A 22682-nucleotide genomic window follows, 5' to 3' on the forward strand; every position below is an offset into this window, starting at 1 on the left:
GCAATATTTTGTACTGAGACTAATCTTTCTCACAATCCTGCATTCTGTACATTTCTGCCTTTATCATTTTTCCTCATTTGTTGAAAAGGATAAATAGAACAACTCAGAAGTCTTAATTTTTCAAGGATATTGATGCATAGTTTAAGATGTTTTCTTTGATATTGACTCAAACTGAGTATCTTTGTATGAGATTTCACCTTAAAATATTTATTTGGGAAGATGACAGTGAGGTAGTGAGCGATAAGTAAGCACAATATATAATACATGGGATTTGTAAACTGCATATTGGCTTTTTTCTTCATTAGTTTCTGATCGTTTTCCCAGTGCTAACATGAGGAAAGGAAAGAAAAAAATATATTAGAAAACAAAATGATGATATATGTTGTGTTTCTCTCTTTATCCCTTTCTTGTTTTTAGGCATTTTTCTGTTAAATAAAGGACTGCTCTAGCTCTGATTGAAATAATTTGGGAGAAATTCTATTATTTCATTCATGATTTTATCATGCCCATGATGAATTGTTTATTAGGTTTGTTGCACTTCCAACAGGCTGGCTTCTGGGAATGCAGTAAAAAAGCAGGGCAGATTTACATATAAATACGGTCAGCATGTCAATGTATATCAGTAGTAGAAAGGTAAATTCAGCTAAGTCTCAGTGAGTAAAGCACTATTTTTCTCTGTGATTTATACTGACTTGGCTGCATTTTAAGAAAATGGTGCAGATAAAAGAATCTGATTGTTAGCGAAGGCATTTCTCAATGGCTAGAAAACCAATGTCAGACCTGCTGCATCTGTCAGCTTAACAGTAAATGAAATTTGCTCTCTCTTTTCTGTATAGGTAAGGTCTACATTAAACACTTCTGAAGCCATATTCTACTCAATGGGATATAGTTACTGGGCAGCGCTAGGAAAACCATTGGCTTTACACCACCCTGAAGCCTTTCTTGCTGTCAGCAACTTATACCACTTACCAAACTAGTGTGAATGGCTCACACTAACCCACTTTTGTTGCCATTTACGGAGGACTGGGGACACACTCTCATACTGTGAGAGGTTTCTGTTGGCAAGAAGTACCTAGATGGATGGTGCACATGAATAGCGATCATGGTTTCTAGGCTGAAGGACTCAAGGCATCTTAAAGAGGTCTGTATCCCAAAGAGGCTTAATTTTGAAGTGTAAAAGAGCCTTTCTCTTTTGATTTAAAAAAAAGTCTAGTCCAACTGTAGGGTTCCCCAGAACATCAAAGTGTCAAGGTCCCAAGAAAGTAGGAACCAGCATTTCTAACAACATTTCCTCCAAGAGTTGTCTTAGAGCCAGCTTCAATTTCTGCTATCCCTACACATACCTGACTGAGCAGCTCAGCTTTGTTGCATTTCAATGGGAAAGGAAAGGAAAAAGAGAGACAAGACCTAACTTTGAGGTCTTTGTGGGTCTTCTTTCTTCCAGAGCAGTGTTGTCAATCCCACTAGAAAAGTTGTAAACAAGTATGGTATAACCAAAGAGTGACTGCTGGGTCAGACCAAAGTTCCTTTTGATCCTTTCTCCAAAAGCAGTGGGCAGATGATACTTGAAAAGAAAGAGGAGGGTAAGAAGCTGGGCAGCTACAAAATGAACCCAATCCCAGTGACCATCTCATTTTTCTGTCAGCCCCTTGGTGACTTTCTGAACTAGAAGCTGAACCCAGACCGCTGTGCTACATAATCCTACAGCATCCTAAAATCTGTCACATCCTGTGACAATGAGTTCTTTTCTTCACTCGTGCACTACATGGTAGTGATAATCCTCTTCTTTATAACACTGATTTCGGTACCCAAATGCTGCATTTTCAGACAGCATATGTTTTTTTGTTGGTGGTGGTCGTCTTTTTTTTTTTCCAGTGTAGAAGTAAATCTCGTGCTTAATTCTTTAAAAAAAAAAAAGTTTACAAAACAGCAACAGTTATCCATGGCATATAAAACATAAATGCTTTGTGCTGTGATGTTTGTGTGTCATTAGAATAATTTAAAAAGCAAGTGATTTAATTGTGTTTGTGCTAATTATAATGTTTACAAATCAAGGAAAGATGCATTTAATGGTCCACTGGGAAAAAGCTTTGAAACCTCGCATGTCTTCAAGTCTACAACACTGTCATTTATTCATAGATTCTTTATAATACCTGGATGATTTGCTTTTTAGATTACTCTTGCATGGAAAGCAATCCTTGAGAGGCTGCAGCTCCATGGAATTCAAAACCAGGTTCACGTGGGTATGTGCATGCATCAGCAGCTATTTAACCACCTTGTTTCCTTCTTCTTTTCAAGGTCCCCGGGTTCCGATGGTGACTGTTCACAGCACAGCTGATGCACAGAGTAAGACTGGATTTATGCCTTGCTTATCTGCAGTGAAATGTAGCCAGGCAGGATGGTGGGGTCTAGCTGCTCTTTGGTAAATTCATGAAAGGAAGGAGTGAGGTCAATGCCTAAAGGCAGATCTCACGGAGCCAGACCCTGAGTTCCAGCTGTGGGCTCTCCCATGTCCTGGGCTGCAGTTAAATTCTCCATTTGGGTTCCTGTGGATGCGTCTCTGAAATCCTTCTGTATACAATGCTGTTTTAAGAATATTGCTCTTGGGGGTATGAGGATGGTGATTTGCAAATGTCATTTGTAATCAGCTTTCTCAAAAAATGCACAGTTCAGATTTCTCATAGAATCACAGAATGGCCTGGGTTGAAAAAGACCACAGTGATCATCGAGTTTCAACCCCCCCTGCTATGTGCAGGGTCGCCAGCCACCAGACCAGTCTGCCCAGAGCCACATCCAGCCTGGCCTCGAATGCCTCCAGGGATGGGGCATCCACAACCTCCTTGGGCAACCTGTTCAGTGCGTCACCACCCTCTGAGTGAAAAACTTCCCTCCTAATATCTAACCTAAACCTCCCCTGTCTCAGTTTAAAACCATTCCCCCTTGTCTTCCCCTTGGCTTGTTTTCTCAGTTCCTATTGGCAACATGCATCTTGAGCCCTGATCCCACCTAGAAAAGTTGGACTTGTGAACAACATGTACAGCATGCAACCCTAAATTCTGATTGATTTTTTTTTAAATCACATTTAAGATCAGATTTGTGGCACACTGTAGTCTTTGCTGTTAAAACAGAAATGCTCAATAGTGTTCCATGCAGTGCCAGCAGCATCAGATGTACTTAAGGAGATGTACGTACATTTAACTCTAATTTCTCTTTCCATTATTTTCAATTAATTTGTTCTAATTCAGATATTTCCTTTGAGGAAAAAAATACATGCACAAAACTTAGCACCGTTCTGGAAAAAGTCAGGTTAAAGCAATACGCTGCTCCACTGCCCTATAGAGAAACAACATCTCTACTGCCCAAACCATGCACTGCATCCTGCCCTGGACTATCTGCTGCCATGTTGCTTACATGGTGACCAGCACTGATAGCTCATTTCTTCATGCCTCTGCTTCCTCTCTGGTCTGAAATTTCCAGGTAAAAGCCTGGAGTGCCTCTATACCCAGAGCCACCCAGACACAACCAAGTGCAGAGGGATTATTATTTTATTTTTAACAGGTTTTATCCCTTGTGAAACTGCTTCTGCTATAAACAGCAAAAGTTGGCATGTGCAGTTGTCCTGGTCAACAAAGATACAAGAATTGCTTTTTTTTTTTTGGAGTCACAACAGGCAGCAAATAGCAAACTGCAAATGTTTTAATCTCTCTGCGCCAGTGGCTGCTCGTATCTCAGTATTTGCACAGGGTAGTAGCAGTGGGATTTTAGAGCTCTGTCTTGCAGCTATGCAAGCTCCTTGCTGATGGCTGACATGCTACCATTGAGGCAACCTTCAAGCCCTGCGAGCCATTTAGAAATCATTCATGCAGTTTTGTTTGGCCATTGTTAATTTTTTCTTCCTCTTTCTCTGTTAGAGGATGCAAGTAATTGCTTTTAAGATAGAGAGACATTCCAAACAAGCTTTTTATCTTAGAGGAAAGTAGACTTTCTGATTTGTTGTTATCTGTACAAGCAGCCCCACCAACATCAGTGGGGCTGAAAAGCAGACTCACAACTTACCTGTGTGCCTGACCCTGGATTCACAGATCTCATCTGTACAAAACATCTAGTCCCTTCTGCTGCCACGTCTTCCTGCTCTCCACCCATTTTTGTCTTTCTGTTTTTTCCCCTTAAATACAACACTTTCATTTTAGGGTAGACATGGAGATGGCTGACTCTAGCAGTGCATACGGGACAGTGCTCTCATGAACTGTGTTGCATGCTCCTGTATAGTTTTGCAAATTACTTTGGGGAGATTAAAATGATGGATACTATATAAAATGAAAAAAAAAAAAAAAAGAAAATGAAAGTCTTGAAAAAGGAACATAAGATATACTGAAATTAGTTTGATGTTGATGGGTACATATGAGTAGTGTGTATTACACAGAAAGCTTGATCTAGTTGTGCACTGAATGTACATTTGATCAGTTGTGTACTGAACACAGCACCTGCTGAAATTCAGGATTTTCTGCATATAATTAGCATTTCCCTTGCTTCCCTTTTTCCCTCATTCTTCTTCTGAAAAAGGGCAACTGACAGTTGCACGTTACTGAATTTGCTCATTTAATATGAGCACATTACTCTATAGTGGGAGTTTGCCTCTGTATTCTGCAATAATCTGATAATAGTGAGTCGCTCCGAATATTATAGCGTGCTTACATTTAATTAAGCAATGACCATTTGTACTCCATAGACTCAATCTCCCTGTGGTCCTAAAGCAGAAAAGAAAGTCCTTGAGGAGATATGCCAATCTTTTGATTTCCTCCATAGTCTTCTTGGCTTTCTGAGGATGCAATTATATGAACAAATAAAATGGCTTGACTAAATTCCCCTACGTGGCAGGCCCCTTTCTGCTGATAAAGCTACTTGTGTGTGCCATAATTAAATGAGAATCTTAATATTTAACTAAACGTAATAGGCTGTTGCTTTGGCAGTTTCGTAGGGAATGTGATTTCAATAGGGATGAGACAGGCTTTTCAGAAGCAGGGTAAATAGCCTTGGAACCAATAGGGTCTTGCTGAAAGATGTGGGAAGGGCATGTTTTTCTGGTGTGCCTGCCTTTTCAACAGAGGTGGGCAATGACAGCATGATTATCAGCTAAGTATTACTGGAGGAGTTAGGATTACACATCTATTTATTGATGTGTCTCTAAAGGGAAGGTACAGGCAGCTGAAGTCCTAATTTGGTGCAAAGCCCTCTCTGGGTCCACAATGCAGAAGTGATGTTCTGGATTCCCCTGCTCCAAAGCCAGCCTGACACCATGGGGCTAAGCACTGCATTATGTTCACAGGATAATTCCTTTAGGAGACTTAGAGGAAGGAAGGAATCCTCTATTCCTATCCCAGACAGTTCTTGGATAAGAGAAAGAAGAAAAATAAACAATTGCTGAAACATACCTTGCAAACCGGTAGTGCTCCCAAACCTGATGCTGCATGTTTGTGTGTTCTCTCTCCCCATGGTTTTCCTTTCAATTGACTTTCTCATGAGTAGCACCACAACCTTGTACGGAAGCACTCTAAATTCTCCTCCCTTTCCCCATTTGTTATACATAACCTAGCCACAGACTTGAGGTTCTCTTCATTTGACCCCTAGATTTGCATGTAGACATCTGACTGGGGCTCACAGCCACGTCTTAACACAGACGGTCACATTCCCATAGGGAAACCTGTGTTACAGATATTCAGGTGGCTATAAGATGTTAACGTGCATTTTCACAAACAATACTGGAAGTTTTTGTGATCTTATCCTTCTTCTTTCAGAAATTTTTGAGCTGGAGGTAAATGAAAACGTGCAGCTGGCTGTAAATGACAGGCAAATGCCTAAAGTAGAATACATGGAAATCAAGATAGATGATTACAGTAAGTAGCACTTTTCCTCTATCTTATTATTCTTTTTAACTACTATTGCTGCGGAATGATACAGTTGTCCTGCCCAGACTGGCAGGAGGAAAAATGACTTTGGCTCTCAGTTTACTCACACAGTGAGCAAAGCACTCTCTTAGGATGTGCTTCATAAGGAAGTTATTACTGGGACAGGATTGGATGAGAATGCAGCTAAAGAAAAGCAAAAGGATAGGATTGGGTGATGTTGTGTTTTTCTTTTTTCCTTTGAAAATTTTCTTTGCAGACGAAAATCCACTCTGAGAATTGACACAGTGCGGTGTTCCCATTGTTCAGGGCATTTGCCATAGCTCAAGTGGTTTATTATCTACAATGGGTGTGAAGTGGGATAGTGTATGTGCTTGTTGTCTACAGCTGGGACTGCCTTGCATTGTACAACACTGGAACACAGTGAATGAACCTGACTGCCCCTTGGAGTCACTCAGGAGTCTTTGAGAAAGCCATATCATTTGATAGGGCTGGGAAGAAAAAAAAAAAAAAAAAAAAAGCTTTTCAACAAAAGCCAAGAGATTTCATCTTGAGTAAAGAAAACAGAAAAATGGAGCAGTTTATGTCTGCGCCTGGCACATTGTTTGCACCATTTGTGTAATTGTTCCCCATGTATCTGTATGCCAAAGGGGACAAACAGAAAGAAAACCTAATGGCAAATAGGTAGAGTGTAGGCATTTTCTGCCTGCCTCTATAGCTGCGCCTGGAACAACCTAATAAGCATTTGCTCTGGTTGTAAGCAGATAGAATACATGGAAAATCCACATATTCAGTGTTGTGAAGTTGCTCGCCAGAGCCCTAGTTTGTGTGGCAGTAACTCTAAAGACGAACACAGAACATGGATTCAAATGACCCATTTGGATTTTGACATTTCCCATGCCAAAAAGCAGCACACCTCTCAGGGCATAAAAATGAAGGCAGGGAGGTGTGACTGATGGCAGGTTACTAATTTCAACCATTACCAGGTGTTAAAAAAAAGTGTGAAGCAAAGGCTGAAAGGCATTTCAAAAGGATAATAATGGTTCCAAAATGTTCTACTTGCCACATTGGTATTAGGATTGCGTACAATAACACTTCTGAGCCTCACAGGCAGCAGAAGGAGACTGTCAAAAAGATTATACCTATCCCCTCCATTAGCCTATTCATGGTGCTTGTGTCAGCTGATAGTGAATAATTCAGATTGATGCTCAATGTCTTACCTACAGGTATCACTGACACTGGATTCTGCTCATTTAACCAAATGTATGTAATAAATACAAGTGGGCTGTGTGCATGTCCTCCCTGTGTCTCCGTGGCCTTGGGCTGAACGGCCCTGGGAACGCTGCAAGTGGTGCTTATTTATATTTAAAGTCAAGCGATGGCCTTTTGGGCTGTCCCTGGGCCATTGATCCAATTTGCAGTCCATTAGCATTCAGATGGAATAACTAATTAGGCGGAGTGTCAGACAATGATTGCAAAGCAATCCACTTAAACCGCGCAGCTAATGTGTGCATTAATCTATTGAAAATGCTCCTAATACCGATTTAATTGCTGGGTCTTTGCTAATCTGGATTGTAGTTAACATTTTCAATATAAATGTGCTCTCGTTGATGTGGAAGGCATTCATATGGGAGTGTTCAGTTGTCAATAGGAGGCCATCGAAAGTAGTTAAAGGAGCTGTGGTGAGAGTCCCTATGCCATGGGGACCTTGGGCATTTTCCACTTCTGGTGGTTTGGAACCAGCCATACCATGCAGCCTTCAGCATGGTTGCCTGCTGTTTTAGAGTACCATTTAGGCCCCCTGAAAATGAGGGTTAAAGCAGATGTTTCTCTACCAGTCTTCACACCACTACAACAGAAAAGATCCCATTTTCCCCCCAACACACCACACTTAATTGGGTCTTAAATTATCGTCCTCCTTGCCTCTTTCCTCCTTCCTCTGCTGCCCTGAAGTATTGATTTCTGGCTGTGTCACTCATACAGCTGCCAAAAGGGAAAATTATAACTATTGCCAGATGTTAATTGAATGCTGTAAAAGTGATGCATGACTGAACAGAGCACTCTCTTCTCTCAATTTACATTTCTTGTCACCTCAGCTACTATAATACGGTCTTTTCACTGACAACAGCTGTGTTCCTAAGGTGTTATTTACCAGCACGTCTGATTGTGTTGTTCCTGTTCATAAGTAGCCAAAACACCAGAAATATGCCCTGTAATTATGTTGGTTTTCCTATTCTAAAGATAACGCTGTCATTTGTTGTTTTCTTGCCTAGAATTACCAATGCAGATCCTAAAGCCAGCAACATTTTCAGACATGACGCACTATCCCTTGCTTTTAGTTGTGTAAGTTTGCACTCTTCTTTTGTTTCTCTTCACATTATGGCAGCGTAAAAGTTTTAAGATTGGCCTGAGCCTTTTAATATATGACATAATGAGTACTAGACTGTTTAACACCTAAGTCCTGCTCATTTCCCTTCTCACATGAGAGATGGGCAAGGTTGGACACAGGTTCCTTCTCTCATACGTTTGGGCCAAGGGTTTCACTTCCAAGGAGGGTGTCCTAGTCAAATCCTACATGCATTATAGGATTTTGTGCAAATATACTCACAATTCAGTTATTTAGGAGGGCATAAACAGGAGGAGGGGAAAGAAAAGATGGACACTGACGTTCTGTCCTGGCGCTAAGCTGCTTGTGTGGTTCGGTGGAAAACAGGGCCCTAACTTTATGCCACTGAGCAGAGTGTGCTAAGTGCTTCTTTGAGAAGGGCTGGGAGTGGCTGACCTGGGCAAGCAGGAGATCCAGCATCAGGGATCTCAGCTCTCCACGGTTTGCAAAAGTATTTCAGCAGACCTCAGGCAAAAGAGAAACTTGTTTCCATCCAAAGCAGGAGCTACGGTCTCTACTGAGACACTGTAGGAAGGGGAGCATCCTGCTTTCCTTCTTAGTGCCTTTTGAAGATCTCTACAATTTCAGCATTTGTATTAGGCAGGTAGAATTTCCTCCTGGGGAGCATAGCAGATGGGTATCTTTTTATGCAACATTTAATAATATGCAGAACTGTGTTTTTTCTGGAAATTTGGGAAGAATCCAGGGGAGGGAATTGACTGACCTTGGAGACACCTTCCTGGCCTGCTGCATCCTGCTGTATCACTTGCTCCCTGCCAGGGGATGCCCTGCAGCAGAGAAGCCCCATGTAGGAGTGAGAGAGGTAGCTGCATGCCTGAGCACCACACTTCACTTCCTTCCATGAAGGACAAAAACACTGCAATAAGCACGCCATTACATCACAGAATTACTGCAGAGAAAATGTACTTCGTTAGACAAGTGCTTGAGGAAGATTGGTACTCATCAAGCTAACAGCACTTGATTAGGCTGCCTCTGAAGCTGAATGTGCCTGGGTCTCATCTGAATAAATGCAAATGACTGAAGTCACATGCACGTTAAAAACCTGCATTGAGTTGTCTGATCTTCCCAAGAACCCCCCAGAAAGGACAAGAATTGGGTGGAAGTGCCTGCAGCTCTACAGTAATCCCAGCCTAAAATACTACTTCTCATTACCATCACCTCTTGTTTTTTTCTGGGCTGTCTTGCAGAAGTGGGCTCAGTATTTCTTGTGCAGTGCCCTTGTGCAGGCTCTGGGCAGGTTGCGAAGGTAGTCTTGCCCATGTATTCCCCTTATCTTAGGCCAACCTGGGCATTTCTATGCTCTTGGTTTTATCACTTCTAGAAGTGTTCTTACCCTCTGCGCTTGCCTCAATGGGAGGTGATAGTCATGACTGACAGCTCCATCTGCAGCCACTCAAGAAGCTGATGGGAGAGGGATTGTCTGCGTTGGGTGAACAGGGGTGGTAGATGAAATTTGAACACCTGCCAGTGAAGCAAGGGAGAATGAATGGCTGCAGGCTTCAACCAGTGTGTCTTAGCAGCATGCCAAGCCAGGCTCCTTGCAGCAAATCCTCCACCAGAAATACCCTTTGGGAGTGGTAGAGAAATGGATACAGATTAGAGCCAGAGATAGTAGAGAAGTAGATACAGGTGTTAATGAGGAAAACTCCACTGACTTCTGCGTCACATCACATCCCATTACCACAGCAAGCCCATGGCCCTGGGAAGAGCTTTGGGCTCCCATTTAGTGATGTTCCTTTGCTCCCTGAAGCACTGTACCTTTTCCTGATGGCTGTTTGTGTTTCAGAGATGGGACGCCAGGCAACCAGATCGTAACTGAGAGGTTTGAGGTGACGTGGGAGAGCGTGATGGTCAGCTTGCACAATGCCATCGTGCTGAAGTTCGACGGCCGCGGGAGTGGCTTCCAAGGCACTAAACTATTGCACGAGGTTAAGAGGAGGCTGGGCCTTTTGGAAGAGAAGGACCAGCTGGAAGCTGTCCGGTGAATGACACTGTTCTTGAAGAACGTCTTGAAGAACTTAAACTAAAAGAGGGGAGGTTTAGACTAGATGCTAGGAGGAAATTCTTTACTCAGAGGGTGGGGAGGCAGTGGCACAGGCTGCCCGGGGAGGTTGTGGATGTCCCATCCCTGGAGGTACTCCACACCAGGTTGGATGGGACTTTGGGCAGCCTGATATGGTGAGAGTGCCCCTTCTCAAAGCAGGAGCTTGGAACCGTGTGGTCTTTAAGATGCCTCCAACCCAAGCCATTCTACGATTCTATGAACTTAATTAATTACTAATAATTACTCCAAGGCTGGCATTAGTCCTGCTTCCTTCAGAAGTATGTAGGGTAGACCAGGAAGGAAGGACAATGTAATCCCATGGCTGTGATAAAGTGATGGAATGTGAGAGAGGGAGCTCGTGCCAGCCAGCGCAGATGGAGGAGAACAGACTTAAAGAGCTAAATTAGAGCACACTTATCTGTGTCACATGCTCAAAGCCTGTTTATTTTTAGCTTTGTACAGTCATACAGCTGCAAACAAGTAAGCTGGAACATCAGCTCCAAGATTAATTTTTCGCTGGACTCACAGTGGGAGAAAATGTACCTCTTTAAAGCTTCACACTTTTTTAAAGACTTCTTTTTAAGTGTAAAATGCTGAATATCGAGTCCTGTCATGTTGTTACATCCACTCTGAGCACAATCACACTAATAACACCACCAGCGTAGTGTAATGGCAACAGCTTTATTATGCCTTTCAGTGGTAGGGCTCTGCTGTGTCGAAGGGAAAAGTGTTTTTAATTCATAGTTTCTCCCCTTATATTCTAGGACAATGCTGAAAGAGCATTACATCGATAAAATGCGAGTCGGTGTGTTTGGGAAGGTAACTTTTTTCTCTTATTCCTCTGCACTGTTTTGGTTGGCTGATGAGGTTAAGCAGCTGAGCTAAATCCTGATTATGTTAATAGTGTTTTTTGTTATTATTTATTTTTGAGATAGATTGCTTCTTGCTCAGAGGTGTTGATGATGAAAGCTTTCATTTTATCAATGTATTCGTCAGTGTGTGTAAATTAACTTCTGAGTGCAGAAAGTGACAATTTGCCAGGAAAATGCTGCCATCATTAATTACTTTTTCCCCTTACAGACTTTCATTTCATTTTCCTTGCGTCCCTTAAGGCCTATGGGTGTGTGGGTGGATCTAGCTTGTATTGTACAAATGTTCAACAGCTATACTGATTTCTGAGCTGACTCACACCCCAGCATGTGCCTGGCTGGGAAACAGCAATTGCAAAGTACACACAATTTGAAATGAGCATGGGACTGCGAGTAGAAACTGTTTTGTTGTGGGAGATACAGGCTTGGATTGAGCGATGGGAGCTGCACATACAGTATCTCCACGGGGAATTGTTAATAGACTGACAGCAGACACCAAAATTATGATGTCCTTTTTAAATAAGGACATGCTGAGATGATATTTTGGAGAGGTAGTATATCTGAGCAGACCTACAGCCATGTAGTGGGTTAAGAAGAGGCAGGCTCTGGGGCACACAACCCTGCTGATTCAGGAGAGTGCAGCAAGTGCTGAGCTCATCCTCAACCATGGCTGTGGAGATGTCCCTTGTTCCCTGCTTCTTCAGGACGAGGTGCTGAGGGCTCTGTAACAGCCAGGAGGCTCCTGCATGGTCTCAAGTGCCCTTTCCTATGCCCAGAAGCAGCAACATGTCGCTGCATGACTGCTGATGGCCCTGTCCTGTTTGTGTTCTAGGACTATGGTGGCTACCTGAGCACTTACATGCTTCCAGCTGGTGAAGAAAACCAGGTTTTTGCGTGTGGAGCTGCTCTTTCCCCACTGACAGACTTCAAACTATATGGTAAACACCATCCCAGAGCCCACAGGCCGCCTCTCTGACCGCAGATGATATATCTCCCCTACCCTTACCCAGTGTTCTTCTCTTTCTTTCCCAAGATCTTGCTAGTTTTACATCATGTGTTTTCTCAGGACTAGCTATAAAAACTATAAACTGCTTTTACCATCCAACCTCTACCACCAACTTGTACCACTGTATGAATGTTATTCCTTCTTGCCTGACCCATCCCTCCACGGGAACTGCAGCACAGTGCCCATCCTGTGCTGGTGATCCCCCTGGTCCCCTCCTGATGAGACCCCATGCTCACAGTAGTCCTTCCTCTCAGGGTCACCACTTCCCTTTGCACTGAGTAGCAGTGAAATTAGAAAGCCAGTGGTGTAAAGCACTGCACTTGGCCCTGAGAGCAGCAGGAGCTTGTAGTTGATGGAATAGCCCCTTATGAAGGGAACAAACATGACACTCCTCCTCTTGTATCTCAGTTGCAATATGTAAATAAAAAATAGTTCTTCTGTTACTGATAGACGTAGTGATGATGAAAGCCTGTGATACAGCACATATCCTGATTATATTTCTGAAACTTTTAGGAATAAATCTATTAAAGCTTCAGTAGAAAATAAGTACTTTTTTACCATCTGCTGTATTTGACTTAGAAGTACCAATGTACTCAAATATGACTGAAAGGTATGTTTTCTTTATTTCTTTTCAAGCTTCAGCATTTTCTGAAAGATACTTGGGCTTGCATGGGATCGATAACAGAGTGTATGAGGTAAGTGCATGGACACTGCATCTCCCTGATAAAATGTGAAAGGGGTTTTAACTCTTCCTCCATGTGTTCTCTCCTGGGGAAGGAACAAGAACATGCAACAGACTGGCAAATAAAACTCTGTACTTAGGAGGCAGGAAGGTATCACTAAGTCTACTTACAGCCTTTGTCATCTTCATAGTAGTAATGTAGTTACTTTTATTACATAGTAATAGTGGTTACTTTTTTTTTTTTATTGATTAGCATTTATGTCCACCTCTCTACATTGGGTAAATATAGATATTTCAATTTAACCTATTGAAAGAACTGAGGCTTAGAAACTCAGAAGTACCCATGTAGTCACAACCTCCATCCAAGTTCATCCCACTGGTCTTATCACTTTGATACCCTCTAAGACATACATTTTATTTTCTTGAGGCAGATAGCTTGCTGAGCCCTACACTGGAAGCTTTTTCATGGTTATCTGAGTTCACTGTCTCTCAGATTTTGCACAGACGATCTCTAGTTCATGGCAAATTCTTTTTGTTCTTTTAGGACTTTAAAGGCAGATCCACAGCAGTGAAAGCAAGCAAAAATATTGAAATAAGAAATTTAATAGAAATTAGAAATTAGAACTTTGAATTGCCACTTGCTCTTTGTGCGTTGAAAAGAGCAGACTTTGGCCTCTTTAGAGTTCTTCTTGGTTGAGTGACATAGGATAAAGCCCTGAAGGGAAGTGGAGCCAAAAAAGCTGGTTTATGCTCAAAGGTCATCTCCTCCAAGCTCAGGAGCGATGCATCCCAACAAAAGGAAGTCAGGCAAAAATGCCAGGAGGCATGCATGGATGAACAGGGAGATCCTGGCCAAAAGGGGAAACACAACTCCCATCTTTAAAAAGAGAAAAATAGAGGACCTGGGGAGCTACAAGCCAGTCAGTGTCACCTCTGTGCCCAGCAAGATCATGGAGCACATCCTACTGGAAACTATTTTAATGCAGACAAAAGACGGAGAGTTGACCGGGAACAGTCAGCATGACTTCACTAGGGGCAAACTGTGCCTGACAGATTTGCTGGCCTTCTGCAATGTGGTCATAGCGTTGGTGGAAAAGGGAAGAGCAACTGACACAGTCTGCCTGACTTGTACAAAGCATTTGACACCATTTTGCATTACATCCTTGTCTCTAAATTGGAGAGATACGGATGTGATGGATGGATCACTCAGTGCATAAGGAATTGACTGGATGGTTGTACTCAAAGAGTTGCAGTTAGTGGCTCTGCGTACACGTGGAGACCAGTGATTCTCCCCTGTTTTGTGAGACCCAGTGCTGCATTCAGCTCTGGGGCCCTCAGTACAAGAAGGTCGCTCTGAGGGCTGGAGCAGCTCCCCAGTGGGGATAGACTGAGAGAGCTGGGTTTGTTCAGCCTGGAGAGGGCTCTCAGGAGACTTCATTGCAACTTTCAATACCTAAAGGGGCATACAGAAAAGTTGGGGAGGAACTCTTTGTAAGGGCATGTAGTGATAGGACAAGGGGTAATTGCTTCAAGCTGAAGAGGGTAGATTTAGATTAGGCATTAGGAAAAAAGTCTTCACAGTGAGGGCAGTGAGGTGCTGGCATAGGCTACCCAGGGAATCTGTGGATGCCCTGTCCCTGAAGGTGTTAAAGGCCAGGTTGTATGGGGTTTTGGGCAACCTACTCTAGTGGGAAGTGTCCCTGCCCAAGACAGGGAGGTGGAACTGCATGGACTTCAAGGTGCTTTCCAACCCAAACCATTCTATGTATGACTTGGGATTATCTGCTAGGAGCAGCACTTGAACTCATTGCAGAGCATTGCACTCCTCCAGGCACGGCTCCTAACTGATACACATCTCCTACATTCTGCAGTTGGACCACAGATTGCTTAAGGAATAAGAGTTACTCCTATCCTGTGAACCATCCATGAAGTTTATGAAAGTCATATCAGTAAAGACCAGGTGTAGACCCCAAAAAGCCTGTATTGTCTCATGGCAAGGTGCGACCGAAGAAGCATCAATCAAGGAGTAATATGAGGGAGAACAGAATGCAAGGTACATGCATACACTGTCGGAGAACCTAGGTATCATGGCTAAGGATGAGAGGATGAGAGAACTCATTAAGTTCAAGGATATCAGGATGACCAGAGTCAACTCTTGCAACATTTATAAATACTCACTAGGTCCATACAGAGTCACTCCAACTAGTATGTCCCTTCTGCATCTGGGAGTTGGCTGGAGGCTAAATCATTCACAGCAGTGAATACTTGAAAACCTCATTTGGTCCATCTAAAGCTCATCAGTGCCAGCTTTCAAACCATACCAAAGTTACTGCAGCTCACTGAACCCATTTTAGCACGTGCAGTTAGGCATCTTTCTGTCAGTGCATTTTATTCACTTTGACTTTTTCCACGTGTTCTGCAGCTGAGGCTTTTGCTGAACGTTAAAGTATTAAAATAGATGAGGATCTCTGACCTCTTCCTGCTGCTGGTGCAGAGCATGGAAGGAGCAGTGGGGGTCTCTTTTACCTCTAGAATGATTCAAGTGGCTGAGAGAATGTGCTGGTGCTGGTGTCTGCTTGTTATCCATGTGAGGGAGCATCAAATGGAATTAAGTGCTTTTATTCCCCCCATATGAATTGCTAATTTCTTGAAAGAGTTTTAATCTTATTGCAACCTTTACCTTCACAGATCACCAGATTAGCACACAGAGTCTCATTACTGAAGGAACAGACATTTTTGATCATTCATGCTACTGCTGACGGTAAGTTAGCCCATCACTTGAGTTCGTTATGTATTTGAGATGGCTTTGATTTTTCTTAATTAAATTTGCCTCTTTAATGATTGTAATCTGTTTCTACAGAAAAAATCCATTTTCAGCATACTGCGGACCTTATCACACACCTAATTAGGGCAAAGGCTAATTACAGCTTGCAGGTACAGTATGTGTTTCCTTTTTTCATATTTCAACAGTTATTTCCCAGTCTGAACTCAAAGTGCTGTTATGAAACAAGCTTCGAACAGCCACTTGCAAATACAGCCTAACAGTAGAAACAAAATCAGATTATAATGTGTTCCTATGTATTCACGTGCTAACTTGATATCACTGTTTTGTTTTGGACAGTTGTTGGACAGTTATTGAATTACAGTAAATTAGATTTTGCAAGAAATATCTCTAAGGAGTTGATGGCTGCTATCTTTCAGTGGGAACAGCAGGCTGAAATCAGGATGAATTACAGATACAAAGGGCTCTAAATTAAATCAGCTGGAAAAGTTAGGGGGAGAAATGTTTCTCAAATCTAACATACCCGAGTGACACACACCGGTCTGGAAAGCCCCTCTTTCTGCTGAGTTACAGCTCTGATTTGCTGAACTGCCCGTATCTGTGCCAGTGATGCTGCAGCTTCCAAAAGAAGCCCATCCACAGACAATGGGGATGGTCCCTGTCCTCTGCCACCTGCTGAGCCACAGCCAGGAGAGTGCGAGCAGTCAGAGCTACCATGGCAGGGACTGCAGCTTGCAGTATAGATGGTTTTATTGCTGTGCCCAAACCTTACTAACACTTCATCTACTGAATACCAGCTCCCTCTGGCTGCATTTCTGCAGAGTTTCACATGAGCTCCACCAGGTTCCAAAGGCAGTAGGATGGAGCACAGATACTGGAGCTGTGAAAGGAGCCTGGAAGGGATTTCGTGGGCACTAAGAGGACTAAGGGGTCAGTACACATTCCCAGTGGAGAAGCATTGGTGCTTTGGAGCTTGAAGGCAGGCGTGGGGTAGGTGCCCCTTAAGGATTTATTGAGAAGTGAGTGGAGGGATCGAGGATTTACACTGTGGGTTGAGGCACTCAGAGCAGCAGTGAGACCCCTCAGTCCTACCTGTAAGGATTCAGCACAAGAGGTGCATTGCCTTCCACTCAGTACCCCACGCTAGACAAATGGTGATGACTCTTGCTTTCCTTCAACGTGTGCAGAAGTTACTGGCTTCTTACCGGGTAGTTTGGTTCTGTTTTGCTTGAACTTGTTCAGAACAAAATCAAATGGGATGCCCACCTACAAAAACATTCCTTTTGGTTCAAGTGCACTGAATTAACCTGGGCCTTGTGGCATCCATGGGAAGACACAGAGTGCCCAGAGGGCTGAGTGCTCAGTTCCAACACTTTAAGCTTCTCACTGTGTATTTCCTTGCTTCTTTGCAGATTTACCCTGATGAAAGCCATTATTTCAGCAATCCAGCATTAGAGCAGCATTTGTACAACTCCATTGTCAACTTCTTTGCATCGTGTTTCCAAGTTCAGGACAAACTCCCAATAGCTCCACTGAAAGAGGAGGAGGACGATGATTAACCCCGTGTGTCTGTGCTAAGCACAAGGCAGATCCCTCTAACAATATGCAACTGGATCATTTTCCTGAAGAAAGAGATGTTATGTTGTTAGCATGTATTTAAAGAAAACTGAAAGCAGCTCCTCTGCTTTACTTGACAGCAACTCCTTCCTAGATGGAAGAACATTAAGCATGGTGAACTCAGCAGAAACTGCTGTCTGAAATTAACTCATCACAACCAACATCTTCCTTTTCTTTTCTCCTTCTTTTCCCTTTTCTCTCTCTCTCTCTCTTTTTTTTTTTTTTTTTTTTTTGCCACAAAGTGACTTCTGGTGTGAAAGTGGCAAGACGTTGGACTTGAAGGAACACCCCATGAAACCACTTTAAGGACTGGAAGATGTGACGTCCCTTTGCATTCAAGCAGTCAAGCAGCAGCCCTGAAATCCATCATTCATATTACGTTCCTATAGTTAGCATCACAGTTTGTCAAAAACAAATCTAAACTGATTCTAACCTAAATCTAACACAGAAAAGATTATGGCACAGTTATTTTAAAGGACACCGATTCATGCATATTTGCCTGCTCTTTCCCGTGATTAGAAGGTTTGCCATTGCCACAGAACATACAAATTCAGTTGTACAAAGTGTCACTATAGTTACACTGCTGTTTACCTTCCTGTAATTATTTCTTAATTTTGTATAGCTCTTACTTCTGTTTTCATTTGGTCTCATGCTTACCTTATTAGCTGCTCAGCTTGTTCCGGATGAGAAAAAAACATATGAGGAATTAACCAACCCTCCTTAGACCTTAGAGGTCTGGAGAGGCAATGAGGGTCAGGGTAACCAGCCATTAAAAAATCTGTTACAATAAACTAAGGAAATCTCAATCTTGTGTTCCTGGCACAGCCTTTACTCACAAGATTGAGCATTTTCTTTGGCAGCCTTGAAAAAACACACATATAAATAGCCTGAATCAGCTTAACATTGAGACACGTTTACAATACTAAAGAAAAATATGTGATGGTCATAACTTTTTTTGATTTTCTTTTTTTTTTAATTTCTGGTTGGCAGCCTGTTGGGAGAAGGCTAGATTAGGTTTTGGCAGCAGGAATTTGTGGCAGACACTTTGCAGATCATCTCATAAAGCCATTTAAACAGAACCAATATGCCCAGATTTATTGCACATGCTGTCTGTGGCTTAGTTTTATTCCAGGTCGATGATGAGTGTTTGGTTATCTCTTGTGCTCGCATGAGCTTCGCCAGGCATACTAGATTGAAAAAAAAAAATTAGCATCATTTTTTGCTTTAGAATATCATTTCCACATTGCAGTGCAAAGCAACTTTTTAAACTTCTTGTGAAAATATTTCAGCTCTCAGAAAGAAAATCAACGCTCATTCCTTGCCATTTTCCCACCTGATAAGAATTTTGGCTAGTGTCTCTCCTTGTAAAATACTCTGACCAAATGTACAGCCAGTATTAATACTGTATATTTCATTTTGTTGTATATAAAGGAATGTAAGTCAGTTATTTGTCAGGTCCCCGACCCAGTATTAGTCTTGTGTTCAGCATGCATGCGATAACACTTCTTTGCTGATCAAGACTCTTTAGAAGTACTAGCTTGGAAATATAACAATTAATGTAATTTCTTTTCTTGTTTTGACAGCTTGAATGTCATTGCCAGTTTCTACTTTGTACATAGTACTGTGGGTAAGCTCACATCCTGACAGCAACGATGATGTTTCCATTGTGTTCTTTAGTGTGTCTTTTTTATTACCATTATTTTAAGCTTTGAATGTTGGTTGTACTTTGACCATCATTAAAAAAAAAAAAAAAAAACCATATACTGATAAACCACAGAAGTTACTTAGTTTGGTTGGATTATCCTCTTTAATTTACAGTGCATTGACATTGTGTGAACCAGAACTACGGTATAAACCTGCTTTATCCGGCAAAATGCCAAATAGACAATAAGAATGCTGCGTGTCCAGATTTTGCTACACTGAACTGGCTCAACAGCCTCAAATGAACTTGACCTGAGAAATGTAAAAATATGCTCTGTCCACGATCTTTTGTAGAAAGAACTTTAGGACGTGGCATGGTAGTGTTTGTTCATTCATGGAATAAAACATTATTTTACCACCCTGGTTGCTACTTCTGTTATTTAAAGTACTTAAATCAGGGTTGAGGGGCTGGAAGTGCTGTTCCTGAGCCCAAACTCCAGATGTAGGTCAGCTAAATGAAAACAAGCCTGTTAGCTGATACCAACCCATCAATAAACTGTAGTGGACATCTTAATCTTTGTTGCCAGCAAACCCAGAAACAAGAAGCTTTAGTAGTGACACAGGGCAGGCAGATTGCACCACTACAAAATAGCTTTGCTAATATTTGGCTTTATTACCTAAATGTAACTAATATTTTTTTAATTGTCCAAACAAATCAAGCTCATATCCTCAACTGGCATTTCTAGATGCCATAATGTTCAACTGTAGCATCCCAAAGCAGGATAGAGCTAATGAGCAGTGCCCTACTAATTCAGGAGGAAACCACAGGGGGAAAAATGAGCCATTGCTGGCAGCTAATTAACAAAGCTAGGCAGTCAGCCATGATTGTAATTGTCTGTGGGTTCAGGCATGGAGCAAACAAACCCATCTGAGTTCTGTTCATAAACTCACACCAAGAGAAGGCTGCATCTGAATTTTAGGAAGGAAGAGCATGAGTGAAGGAGAAAGGATACATGAGATGCTTACTGGAAGACCCATGGAGGCTGCTGTTAGCAATGGGGAGAAATGGGCATCTAATGTGGGAATCCAAGGGAAAGATACTGGTGCTGGAACCCACAGGGGGCTGTGCTGGTACCAGGAGAGTCATTCTCATACAGCTTTTGCTCTCTGGCTTATGTTGTCACTCTGAAGTGTACTCAGCATGTCAGTGGAAGTCACTGGATCTTTCTGTGTTACACGCATGGTCCAAGGGCACATATGGGGCATCCCCTGGGATACTGGGGAAACAGTTATAAAAAGAAGTTTGATTAGCTCTCCCAATTAGTCATAACCAGATTCAATTCTTTATTTTGTTAGAAAATTCATGCTTGGCCAGCACTCTTTGCTTGTTGCTTAGTCCTTTGCTGGGAGCTCTCCTGCTGCCTTCTGCTGGAGGGAGAATTTCTGCCCCTCCTCTTTAGAAAGCAGCCACTGTACAGAGGAGATATGGCTGTTGCCTTCCCTGGGCTCCCCTTGCAAGATTGGAAGATGCGGGAGGTGGGTAGGGTAGGGTCAGATCCCATGGGGCACTGGTTCATCCAGTCCCCCTCTCACCTCTCCAATGGAGATGGGGAGTTCTTCATTTTGAATCTTCTTAATGCAGTGCCTACAAAACAATAGAAAGACCATCACTCTGTGCTGGAGTTGTCTACTACAGGCCTCTGCTGAGCATAGAAATCAGCATGGGCAAGAGATGGCACTGGCGGTTGTCCTTGTAGCACCAAGCACCACAGAGGGCTGGATGTGGTCAGCCAAGTCCCCCAGCTAACAGAAAATATAGACTTCCTCCTTAGAGACAGTCAGATGGCTTCTGGATGTGCTCCTGGTGCTGCTCCAACCTGCTCAGGTAATCCCCAGAGGTGCCTTCTGACCCAAACCACTCTGTGATTCTGTAACACCCTTTCTCTTGCCACAAGAAGATAATTTTGGCTGTGCTCTATCTCCAAAGTAATATTTCTCCTGGAAAATAGATAGGAGCAATTCCTCAGACTTGAATCCCAATCCTGACACCATTCCACCTGCATTTCAGTTGTAACGTAGCATCCTTGGGCTACCAGGCAAGTCTGCATGTGGAAACAAGGCTTTGGTCTTTGCTGTTTTTTGGCATTCTCCACCTATTTCATCCCCAAAGAGGTGGGAGGCCATATCTGGTTAGCGTGGTAGGAAATCTGGTAATGCTTTTGTGGAGGAAAGGAGCAAACAACGTCCCAGCTGGATGGAAACCCAAACCAGCAATGTGTACACATTTTTCATCTTTATCTGCTCTGTGCAAGGAACATCAGTTCTTGAAGAGACATTTCGTTGAAGGCAGAAACCCCAAAAACCTTAAATTAAAGCCTCATCCACCACACAGGATTTTCCTGTGATCCAGCAGACTTCTGCTTTTGCTTCTGTGATGCTCACAGTTGCATAACTTGCAAGGCTATTGGGATGGGGGAAATTTTCTCACTCATTGCAGTGGCAGACTTCAGGCAATTTTATTGTGCAGCAGCACAACAGAGACAGAACCTCAGCCTGAACTCTTCCAAAACAATCTGCAACCTCTGGTTCTATGAGTAAAGAGAGGGGGGGAAAAGCATTCTGAATGCAGTGGGAGCAAGCACAAGGGTAAGAAGTGAGACATGGAATTTCCTCTCACCCAAGCAGGCAGGGAAAGCAAGCAAAGGAAATATTAAAGACAAATGATTTTTGAGAAATTAATCAAGCCCACCGTTCTCTACCAAATCCCTTTGTGCAGCTGTGACCAGAGCACGCACACGTGTAGTCTGTATTTATTGTACTTCCACAGAGACAGGAAAGCTTCTGAGGAGTAGGATGCCATCTGCTGCTTCAAGCAGTTATTTCCTTGTTTCCCATCCCTTCCCAGCGTGCAGCCCGTGCCGATGGGGGGATATCTGGAATGTGTCTGGATCATCTGCAAAACGAAAACACTCTCAGGCATGAAACAAAATTTGCCTGGATAGTAAAAAGCCGAGCACAGAGTTTAATCTCATAAGTGACAAAGAAAAGCTTGTACTCCGAATGAGGCATCCTGGAGAAGGTGGCTGATATTTACCCATGGAACCCTTTGAAAGCAAGACTGGGTTTTATGTTATTTCCAGCTTAACTCTTGCCACTAATTCTGCATCCTCCATTATCAAGAAAATGGACATCTCCACCTCTGCAATGTCCCGTGACCTGAAATACAGCCTCAGCTTGTCTTCATAAAATCTATGTAGTGAGGTGCAATTCAAAACACACTACCAGCTCTTGGGGATTGGAACTTCAACCTGTGAGTAAGCCCAGTGACAGACACCAGTCCTACCCAGCTACACAATGGAAGTGAACTGGGGAGAACCGTGCACCATCAGCACTGGCACTCTGGCAGCACTAAGTATCAAGCTGGGCTCGCTGCACTGCCTAATCCATAATTTATTGGGCTTCATAAATATCAAAACATACTGCAGCTGTTAGTACTTCAGTGCAAAACCCACAAATATTGCTTCAATTATTCAGGAGCTCATTGCAGGAACCAGTCAGCTGCTTCCAAGGTGCAATTTCAGGAGGTATCCATTACTCAAGAGCTGCAGCAGTGGAGTTGCTAGCTGTGTCCCTGGGGCAGCTGGGAGCACCGAAAGCAAGAGGAAAAAATAGCTTCTCTCTCTGAAACAGCCCGATTCCCCTTTGCATAGAGGTGTGCAGGCAGCTCGGTG

General features: G+C 42.8%; 1 protein-coding gene across 4 annotated transcripts in view; it reads left to right on the top strand.

The window, feature by feature from the left end:
- The window catches only part of DPP6 (dipeptidyl peptidase like 6), a 490036-nt gene extending 470667 nt beyond the window's left edge, over positions 1-19369 (top strand). For all 4 annotated transcript variants that reach the window (XM_004939151.5, XM_004939153.5, XM_418545.7 and 1 more), the window contains exons 17-26: positions 2299-2346; positions 5796-5894; positions 8177-8246; positions 10097-10291; positions 11119-11173; positions 12056-12161; positions 12866-12924; positions 15600-15672; positions 15772-15845; positions 17106-19369. In XM_004939151.5, coding sequence (XP_004939208.1) covers positions 2299-2346; positions 5796-5894; positions 8177-8246; positions 10097-10291; positions 11119-11173; positions 12056-12161; positions 12866-12924; positions 15600-15672; positions 15772-15845; positions 17106-17252 — 926 coding nt within the window. In that variant the 3' untranslated portion in view covers positions 17253-19369. The remainder of the gene's footprint in view (positions 1-2298; positions 2347-5795; positions 5895-8176; positions 8247-10096; positions 10292-11118; positions 11174-12055; positions 12162-12865; positions 12925-15599; positions 15673-15771; positions 15846-17105) is intronic.
- The last annotated feature ends 3313 nt before the right edge of the window (positions 19370-22682 follow it).

This window comes from Gallus gallus, chromosome 2 (genome assembly GCF_016699485.2).
Source record: "Gallus gallus isolate bGalGal1 chromosome 2, bGalGal1.mat.broiler.GRCg7b, whole genome shotgun sequence".
Classification (NCBI taxonomy): domain Eukaryota; kingdom Metazoa; phylum Chordata; class Aves; order Galliformes; family Phasianidae; genus Gallus; species Gallus gallus.